Below are 10,939 nucleotides of genomic sequence, written 5' to 3' on the forward strand. Positions count from 1 at the left end.
CAGGTTCTTAGCGGCACATAGTGCGCAACTCTCCTTCTGAGATACTCTGCCCCGGGTTCTTAGCGGCACATAGTGCGCAACTCTCCTTCCGAGATACTCTGCCCCGTTTCCCTGAAGGGCCTCAAAGAAAATTACCAAGGCCTCAAAACTGATCCTTTTTTTTTTTTACAGGAAGGCCTTGAGCTGAGGCGAAATAGGAGTCCTGGGTTTGAGCAAAAGGACTGCTCTTGCGGCTGCATTCTGGACCACCTGTAGGCAGTTAAGCAAATATTCGGGAAGGCCTAGGTACAGGACATTGACGTAGTCCAGTCTGGAAATGATTTATTTTTTTTGAAAAATATTTTTATTGCGAAATTATAAGAAAGCACAGGTTTACATGGTCATCCAAACCACTCATATGCAATATTAACATGCAGGTCCCAGGACAATACACAGCCATAAAGGCCCACATCCCGGAGGCTGGGCGGCGTAGAATCAGAGCATGTAGAAAGGAAAACTCAGCTGTGTGTTAAGGATACGAAACTATCTTTGTATTCGCAAATTTTTCATTTTTCTTTTTTTTATACTGTTTAACATAAAACAAGAAACAAACCCCCCGATCATGGCATCATTAGTAAAGCATTTAAAGAATCAGGCTATCTATGTGAGGCCCAGCAAAGGCACAGTTATTATTATGCAATAAAGACCTGTAGGGATCACAGCAAATCACAGTTATACGTACCAAGGAATATTAGCGTGCATTCGGTGGGGTACTACACCGGACTCAAACCCCCCAATTCGGCTCCCCCCCCCAGCACACTCGGACTCAGACTCATCCGGGGTCAATAAGTCAGCGCTGGTGGCATCAGAATCCTCCTCTGCCAACCCCTCTATGCACAACATCCTCCAAGCAAGCAGATCATCCTGCAGTTTCCCATCCCTGCGAGTGCGCTGCATGTGCGTCTCTTCAGCTAGGGCCCATCCTCTGTCATCCCTCAGCCAGAGGGAGATCTCGGGAGCCCCTTGACCCATCCAGGTGATAGCCAAGCGCCTCCTTGCCAAGACTAGCAGTAGTTGTAAGAATTTATAAGACAGCTTCTTCTGTCTAGGCTTGGGCACTAGAGCCAGGAGACAATGGAGCGGATCTAGCACAATTCTGAGTTTAGTGGCACGACCAATATGGTCCACTACTTCCCTTCAGAAGGTATTAACCAGAGAACATTCCCACGCTAGGTGGAAAAAACCCACTTTCTGACCCCACACCTAGGGCAATTGTGTCGTCTATCTGTAGATATGCGATTCAGAGAGACCGGGGTCATATAGGTACGGTGGACAAAGTTGAAGTGTATGAGTTTGAAACGGGCATTGCAGGAGACCTTGCGGGTCAAGAGCCCGATTCGTTTACGCTGTCCCGGTTCCCAGTTCCACCCCCAAATCTGCCTCCCAGACCGCCCAAGACGGCGCGGTCGAGTCCCGACGCATGGCCGAGTAGAGCAGGGAAATCAGCCGTCTACCTCTACCACAGGATAAAATGATGTCAAGAGTATAGGTGAGCGGAGGCGCTTCCGGGAACTGGGGCCACGTTGTTCTGGCTATGTCCTGGAGGCTTCTGTAGTGGAGGTATTGCCCCCTACTTAACCCAAAAAACTCTGTAGCACGTTCAAAGGACACAAAAGATTCATCCGAGTAGAGGTCCACCAGGGTCTCACATCTACCACAGCGCCACTCTCGGTAGGACATGTTCTCCTCCAAGCGGAGTACCGGGGCCAAGATCCACACGGGAGCTCCCTATGAAATGGGGCCCTTCTTAATACCTTCTCGACGAATCTCTGCCAGATTCCTGCTGTGTGACGCACCACATATGGCAAAGTGTTATCGGCGCCACGTCCCTGCATCAAAGCCTCCCTCAGAGCCCTTTCGTTCGCCGTGCCTGTCAGCAGTGCCAGTTCCCAGTTCTCCTGGTCAGCGAACCACTTTGTGGCTGGGAGAAGTTGTGCTGCATAATAATATAAATCAAATCTCGGGGCCTCGAGGCCTCCCTCCTCCCAACACCGGGTCACTGTGCGCAGAGCGACTCTACTGCGCCCGCCCACCCAGAGCAGGGAGGTAAGAAGCGAGTCGAGTGTGCGAAACACTCGGGGAGGCAATGGACATAGGTTATTCTGCAAAACGTACAAAGTCCTGGGAAGCATCACCATTTTGGCGATCGCCAACCGCCCCATAAGGGAGAGAGGGAGTGTGTTCCAGAAGGTGACAGAGTTGTGGAGAGCCTGGAGTACTCTGTCGATGTTATAAGTCAGCAGGGCCTCATCAGTTGCGGCCACCTGTATGCCAAGGTAGCGGAACGCTACCTGCTCGCAACGTAGACCCAAATATGGGATGTCCACGCCTGGGTACGGAGTACAACCTGCCAATGGGAAAACCAGGGATTTACTGAGGTTAATACGCAGCCCAGAGGCCGCAGCAAAGCGGTCCAGGGTTCGCATCAAAACGGGAAGGGCCTCGGAGGGGGAAGTTAGATAGAATAGCGCATCGTCAGCATAGAGTGAGATCACATTGACAGTGTCACCTACCGTAATTCCCAATTGCTGTAGCTCAGCGCGGGCGGAGACTGCAAGGGGTTCGATCGCTAGAGCAAACAGAAGAGGGGAGAGAGGGCAACCCTGACGGGTGCCTCTCCCCAAGGATCATTCCTCCGACCGGGTCGATCCCAGCCGAACCCTGGCACAGGCGCCCCGTAGAGCACACGGATCCAACCGCAAAAACCAGGTCCGAACCCCGTCCTCTGGAGCACCTCCATCAGATACCCCCAATGTACCGTATCAAAGGCTTTAGCCAGATCAATTGATACAAGCATGTGAGGACCCTCTCTCCCTCGTACTTCATGAGGGACATGATTTAGGTGGCGCAGATTCATCGCCGTGTTACGGCCCGGGATAAATCCGCATTGGTCCGAGTGGATCAATTGAGTCATGTGTGGGGCTAGGCGAGTGGCTAACAGCTTAGTAGGGATTTTGGCATCCGTATTAATCAGTATGGAAATGATTAATGCCTGGACTACGGTCTTCCTATGTTCAAGAGGCAAGAGGGGGAGAAATTGTCTAAGCATACTTAAAAGTCAAAAACATGAGCCTGCAACAGACTGGACTGGTGATCTCATTTAGAGGGTGTTGTCCATCATGATGCCCAGATTTTTGACAGTGCTTAAAGTTGCAATCACTTATCTTCAAATTCACTCACAGATCAACAAAATATTAAAGTAATCAAATAAATTGTGTCTGCTGTCCAATAAATTTCCTGTTATATATCCCAAAAGTAAACAAAGCCAAAAACCTTGAACCACGATTATACCTGTCTGGGCCCCAGAATCTGGAACAATCTCCCTGAAGCTCTCAGTACAAAGCAATCCCTACTGTCATACCGAAGAAAATGTAAAGACTTACTAATTTAAGTCCTATCAATACGACTATAATGATCACTTTATGCCCTCTCGTCACATGATCACCTACTTCTTTGTCTGCCTTGGCATATGCTATCAATTTATTTCTGCTGCTTTTCCTATATCTGAGATCAAATTCAGGTGCTCTCCAGCCCATATTTCTAAGATGGCACTATATAAATAGTCAGTTGCCTCCTTTTCTTCACCTCCCATAATTCCAACAAACGGGTCGAGAGCCAGTAAGTTCAAAAGCTAATGTGTCACACAGCTTCAAAAAAGACACACGCGAAAAGTGATCCAATGTCAAACTTTTTTGTCTCATACATTGATCACTTTATGTTATGCACTAGACCAAATGAAGCTTCATCACAGAGTTCTCACCCGGTAAATGCACTTGTGTACCGGACAGGCTCAATCCCACATTTTGGCGGTGGCCGGGGTTGGGGCCATTTTGGTATTGCCAGAGAATCTGTGGAAAGGACCCAGGAAATTGGGAAAAGTAAAAATGCCTCTGGGTGTCCCCGATCTCAGGCAATATTACAAATGAGCACCCATGGCACAGATCAAAAACATAAGGGTGGACATTACAGGAGAGTTGGGGGCTGATTAGGATGTCGGTCATAAAGCCTCCGACTACAGGTCGCAGGCTTTGCGACTGACATCCACGGTTTAAAGTATGACCGTCTTTTTTTTTTTGTTACTAAGAAGGCAGTAGGAGTTTAAACCGGATGGTCATTCTGGCTGGCTTCTGACGGACTGAAGAAGCCCAGCCAGTTGGAAACCGGCACATAATCCCTCACGTAAGGCTTTTCCGCTGTAGGGATTATGATATTGATTTCCGATAGGCTTTCCATGTCGTACTTTCCGGCATGGAAAGCCTGTTGGAAATAGACTTTGGGGGGCCTTAGCAGGGCCCACTTTCATCTGTGGCTTCCGGTTGTGGGTCGGTAATGGGGAGGCTGGGGACACCCATGGTGCCCCCTGTTAATCGCTGCACCGTGAGGTGCCTGCCACATGGTGCAGGGATTTACACAAAGTCCAATTTATGTACGGGAGATTGTCCTGCGGGCGGAAACTGGGAGAAAATGGGAGTTTGCATAATACGGTGTGCAGAACCGCTGACCTATGGTTGGTTATCCCACACCGAAATTGTGTCCGCCCTTAATGTTTATTTCATCCAAGGGTCCACATGCTTTATCTCATATTTAATACCTAAACAGGTCAGTCAGCTTGCCTCAAGACCTACCAGGTCCCCAACACTGTATTTAAATATCCCACGTGAATGTCACAGTGACCATTCAATGCATTCACTCATACAGTAGCAAGTATATCTGGTGTATTTGCGTATTTCCTACATTTGGAAATCTCTCTTAACACCTTGGGTGCTTGAGAGATTTTCCTCCTGTGCTGCATTCCCTGATTTACCATTGTTCATGACAAGCTCAGCTCGTCATGAGCACAGCTCAACCGTGCCTCATGACGAGCTGAGTTTGTCATGAGCATCGAAGGGGTTAAGGGCTTTGACTCGGTCCCATAAGAGATTCACCTTAAGTGACTGTATTCTGTTCCTTCAATAGGAACAGATCTACAAGTAGTCCCTTCAGAGATAGGGGATTACTGTGCCAATGTGTACTTTTAGACTAAAATAAATATTTTTCCGTTTAGCAATTTTTAGGTCTTGGCTGGGCGTAGCAGGGCAGAGCCCTGCTCCGCCTCTCCGAGAGATCTTGTAAATACAAGATTTATAAAAGGGACTCTAAGCCCCGCCCCTCTTTTCCATTGGGTAGCGTCAGCGTTTATGGGAAACGCTGGCTTCCTATTGGAAAAGAGGGTTTTTGGGGGCTACTCTGTCCGCTTTTCGTACTGCCCTTCCGAACACGATCGCCTGCTTTGTGGCTGCTGTGAAGACTTTTCCTATCTGCTTGTTTACTTAACAAGCAGATAAGAAAATTCTTCAGTACAGCCGTGAAGCAGACGAGCTGTTCTGAGCACTTCCTCCTCCTCTCTCACCCACCTCTGGAATTCCAGCACAGACGAGCGTAGGCTGTGACATCCCACGCCAGCCCCTCCCTGAGCCCGCTGGGAAAGGGTAGAGAGAGAGGGGTCTCTGGGCGCACTGTGGGTTCAGCATTTGCTGTACAAGGGCAGCTTTTCTCTTAATGCATTACTATTCTAACTTTAGAATATGACAATGAGCTCACTTTCACGCCGGTGCAGTGTTCCTTTAACATAATAAAGTACTAGAAATGGGTCCTGCCCAGTGTTAAGTCTTGGAGTTTCTCTGAGCTACTCGAGGCTGAGGACATGTGCTCCTCTTAATATGGCCTTTGACCTGGGGCTCAACAGGGGTGCATTCTGTGTGCTTCTATTATTTTGTCACAAAAGTTAGCTATAGGCTTCTATGTTTGCTGTTTTTTTAAGAACCATCCAACTTTAAAATGTGCAGCACCCCCAATGCTGTTCCTTAAAGTAAAAAGTTAAATGTATTCTAGTCGAAACCGTCAGGTGCGATACCTCTAGCCAGGGTATGTAGTCAAAAGCCCGTGCAAACACTGAACCCACAGCTCCAAACGTGCAACGTGCTATTGTCTTTAAAAAGCCACGAGTGAGTGGACAGGTAACAATCCAAGCGGTTACTTGTGGCTAGTACTATGCAGAACAACTTCTCACTTGTCCTATCATGGGTTAGTACCGCTTCACGGGCCGTGACATGTCCGTGATTTGTGGAGAGATCGTGCCAGGAACAAAAACCTAACGTCATAAGTGTTCTGTGCATTACTGTTTGCTGGTACAACGGATCGTCAAAAGAAAACAATAGGTATTTGAAATTCCTGTGATTTGATCATGGCTAATACCTTTAATTTGGAATGCCTGTTTATCAGTGATGGTTCGTGTGTTTCATGTGTCATGTTGGTGAGCCAAGGTCATAAGATAGCCACAAAGGGGCTATGTTTTGAGTGACTAACACCTGTGGTTAGCTCTTCTGCCTAGTCGAGTTATTCCGTTGCTTTGCTTGTACCCTTTAAAAACAAACTTAAATAGGCTAAAAAGTCCCAGAATAAAAATGTAATGCGCATGTTACAGAAGGGACTGAGTTAACTGACATTGCTTGGGTACTCCTAAAGCAGTCAGTGTTTTGAGGTCATTTCTCGGCCAGAAGCACAAGGTGGCAACATCTGAAATGTATCCTCACAAGGACATACATGACAGCGTTACGCAAAGGTTTTTAAATGTCACAGATAAACAAAAACCCTGAAAACACAGAAATGTCACACACAAGCAAAGTGAGAACATAGCAGCCATGACCGTGTGGACACCTCAGTCCTGCAGCACTCTTGTTTTGAATTGTAATTGCATTTATGTAGCACCACACATACGGCAGTCTGCCACAAGGTGGCGCTGCTCATGTAATTTAGAGTTGAGCAGTGTAACAGTTGTTTAGGAAAACAATATACATAAAAAATTACTAATACCTTCCTCCCCAGCCATTCCTTTTGCTTTGGGGACCTGGAATAATTTGAACTGTCACATTTACATGCAAGAGAGATGGCTAGCAGTTGTTTTGGCAGCGATGCCAGGGAGGACAAGTGGTGTAAGCTGCAGTGGCCTCCTGGTCAGAGCCCTGGCACTTAATATTTTACAAATTAAGCACTGGGAGGGAAGAGGGATAAAGGAGTGGGGGGGCGGAAGAGAAGAAAATAGATCGGGAAGCACAGTCAGAGGGACGAGGGAGGATAGACAGAACAAAGTGATGAGGGGCAGAGAAAAAGATTTAATGAGAGGGGTGATGGTGTAAGTGAGAGGACGATAATAGCATAAATAAAGAGTCGAGGAAGAGATATATAGGACATTGGATCGAGTACCCAGTGACTACAATAGAGTGAAAATCCCAGTAAACAGTAACCACGGCCCAGGGCACAAGTCCTAGAAAAAGAAGTGGGAGGACTAACCAGGGTAGGCAGTATGCAAGTGAAATCATGTAGCATGCCATCACAACGCATGATGTGACAAAGTGATCTCTTAGGAAGTGACATCAGATATTAAGACCTCACACATATTATCAGGTATATCATGAGTACATTTAAGCACATTATGAGATTTAAAAAATGAGATTTAGCATCAGCGTTGTGCCAATAAAGTGGCACAATCCGGACGCAAAATCTGTGCCTCAACTAATACATTTATATTTTTTAAGCCCTGACAAAAAGAAATTGGCAACAAGGAGATGCATGGCAGTAGATCTGTTATGCTTAATTGGTTACAAAGTCTTCATTTTAAAATATTTGATTGAGTTAAGGCATCTGCTGTAACGGTGCCCCGTATATCTCAGGGAACAGTAATAATGGTGAGATAACTCTGGAGTTTAACACATTTGTTGGAGAGATCTGTATTTTGTGAAGTCCCAGATTTGAATGAAAGTAGTATAAGGTTAATGTGTCACCTGCAAAGCACACCACCTAACATGCAGATGACAGATTTTTATTTTATGTAGATAGTAAAGTGGATTACTGCTTTTAACACAGGGATCCTTTTGGTTCCTGCAGTTCATAAATTGCTAATCTTGTAATATAGCACAGTGAGCTATGAAGGGCATGTGACTCCTAAACCTTCTAACCCTGTCTCATGTAACTCATCTTGTACATTGATTTACACATGAACATGATTTATTGTCAATGTATAGGTTATGTAAAGAGTTCTGACATCCTGCATTGGGTTGCGTAGCGCTATAAAAGAAATAAAACAGTGCTACTGAAATTGTTATTTGTGTAAATACTGGGACAGACCTACACATCTGATAGTCTTCTAGTGCATGCACTTCTATACAGGGACTGAACAAAGTCAAAAGCATTCTGCTGTTGTCGGTGTAGGAGTCTCAGGCGCTGTACATGGAATACACTGCTATGTACTATCTGGATAAAACGGTGCGGTGCTCTTGAAAGAGGGAGAACACACCCAGCTCCCCCAAAGTTTATCAATCAGAACGATAGAGACAATATTTTCACCAAATTCAAGACATACAACAATACAATCAAAGTTATATCAAGCAATTATTTTATGGCAAAGAAAGATGCTGAAATTCTTGTTCCTCTTTATGATGTGTTCTTTATTTTCTTTTAGGCAATGCGTTTCATCGCACCGGTAATCACCCCTAGCGACTTCCTCAGGGCTACTATGCTTCAAAATTCTACCAAAGGATCCTCCTAAAAGCGACTGAACAGAATCAAAAGCATGCCTCTCTTAAGTACTCGTGAAGAGATAACAAGATGTGTGCCTTGGTTTACCCTCTGTGGCATTTACATTTATGTGTGAGGTTCCAGGCCGCCTCCAGTCAGGATATTCAAACAAAAGGAGGCCTAATGACGCCTTAACTTCGGCCCAGCTAGAGGTGAAAACAAGCATTCACAATGCAATTTATGATATTAAACGGCATTTTCATTTACAATACCAATGGGTTAAACTTTGGCAAAAGTAAGACCTATTGCATTGCAGAGCGCGGTGACTGAATTGGGCGCCGCGCTCACCAATAAAGTTAAAAAAATAACACAAAAAAACCACGGTATCCTTGAAGCGGGTGCCGCGCTCCACATTATAGTTTTTTTTTAAAAAAAAGAATAATGAAACTGAGCGTGGTGTCCTTAAAGCGGGCGCGGCGCTCAGAATGCAACTTTATAAAGAATTAAATAAATAAAAGGTGAAAGAATGTAGCCATTGTGCCGTCAGTGCTGTGGTGGTAAGGGGCAGCCACTTTTAAAGTTAGATCGGCATAGCGCTCTTTATGATAAGCGGCCGTCATTGTTCAGTGTGGGCTCGCTGCAGACACAAGCATATTTCTGTGGGGCCCAACTTCTTGGCAGGGGGGATGGCGTCCACCATGTGTAAATAGTGGGTGGACGCTGTGTACCTGTGTGTAACACCGACTTGTGCCCTGTCACCACCCCTGTCCCCCACCGGACCCACATACCCTGGACACTGGCCTGGTTGGGGCCTCCAGTGGCTCAAAGTCAGACTGTGACTGACAGAGAGCCTTGCCAGGGTCAAGAAAAGCCCAGCTTTATGTAGCCCGAATGTGGCACAAGGATGTTAGAGCGCATCGCAGGCGAACCAGATTACATTACATATTTTTATAGGCACAAGAGAGTAAGTGATTTGCCCAGAATCACAGGATGTTGCACCAAGACCAGGACCTGAACCTAGTTCTCCAATTACAAGGTTGGCACTGGCAGCTCTAGCCGTTAAGCCCTTAGGTTAATCTAATCTGTTCTCTAAAACCTTTAGCATTTTCTTGCTTTGCCAGGGAGTTAAAACTTGGCCTTGGCGGGAGAGCGGTCTTTTTAGTACGATATTCAAAGATATCCTTCAATGTGTGGGTGCACAAATATAATTTACACACACTTCTTACCTGAGGAGTAACTATTCTGGGGCTGTGTTTCTTTAACATTGGTGGCGACAACCCTTGTTCTATAGCATATTTTTCATTGTCGTTAATTTGTTTTCTTTTGCCTCAAATACAAGCAAACATTTGCAATGCAATAGGTCTCGCATTTGCGACAGTTTAAGCTGTTAGCATTGCAAATGACAATGCCTTTTATTTGTTTTACTAACCAAAACATAAATAAAAGACATTGTCATTTACAATGCCAAAAGCTCAAACATACGTAAATGCGAGACCTATTGCAAATGCTTGTTTTAATGTTGGTGTTGTTTTAAAGAGCAAACAGTAAAGCCTAAAACTGACCTATAGAAAGACTGTTATCGACAGTAGTGTTCGCACCCAACAGGTCAGGAGGACCTGTCTTTAAACCTCCATTAATAGACTAATCATCTTGGACCTACCTTTTAGCATCACGGATTGGTCCTCCACGTCACTCTCCATCCAGCCGGCGGAGTCCCCCAGGACGCGTTTGCAGGCGCTGCAGAGGAAGACCAGAGGTAGCTGTTCGGGTGAGGTCAGGCTACTCTTGTCGGTCACCTTACTCGTGTCAGTGGATTCCAGGGCCAGGCTGGCGTTGTCCCCATTGCAGTTAAGAACCAAGCGTGAAGAGTCTCCCGCTTTCTTGTTCAAACCCGCCATAATTCTTCCGGCCGCTACGAGTATTGAATGGATCATGCTAGACCCTCAACATGTACTCACGATGATGCCGGGCTCAGTGAAAGCGTGGCGGCCATCTTGGAGTGTAGTACCCTTCCTTTCAAACGAAGTGGACGGTGGTGCTCACAGTTATTTGAAACTGCTATTAAAGTTAGTTTGTGTAAAAAAAAATTCTGTACATCTCCTTGCAGCCTCTTGCTCTTATTAGGTATTGCACCCTCATTTAGTGCATTCCTATAACAACGTTTAATTTTCACCTTATAATGGGGTAATTTATGACTGTTATTGGATAACATGAGAAATATAACAGCTACTTCCAAGTTAACAAAGGCTTCTTTCAGTATCTCGACATGTGTATTTGTTCTAAATAATGTTAGACTTGCGGTGTTTTGCTACGCATTATCCCACGATGTTTCTTTTCAATGTTTACT

General features: G+C 45.7%; 1 protein-coding gene across 1 annotated transcript in view; it reads right to left on the bottom strand.

The window, feature by feature from the left end:
• The window catches only part of MIS18A (MIS18 kinetochore protein A), a 70,344-nt gene extending 59,728 nt beyond the window's left edge, over window positions 1-10,616 (bottom strand). Inside the window, exon 1 of the mRNA XM_086933254.1 lies at window positions 10,253-10,616. Coding sequence (XP_086789380.1) covers window positions 10,253-10,526 — 274 coding nt within the window. The 5' untranslated portion in view covers window positions 10,527-10,616. The remainder of the gene's footprint in view (window positions 1-10,252) is intronic.
• Window positions 10,617-10,939: the final 323 nt, after the last annotated feature.

The sequence above is a fragment of the Lissotriton vulgaris genome, chromosome 8, assembly GCF_964263255.1.
Source record: "Lissotriton vulgaris chromosome 8, aLisVul1.2, whole genome shotgun sequence".
Lineage (NCBI taxonomy): Eukaryota > Metazoa > Chordata > Amphibia > Caudata > Salamandridae > Lissotriton > Lissotriton vulgaris.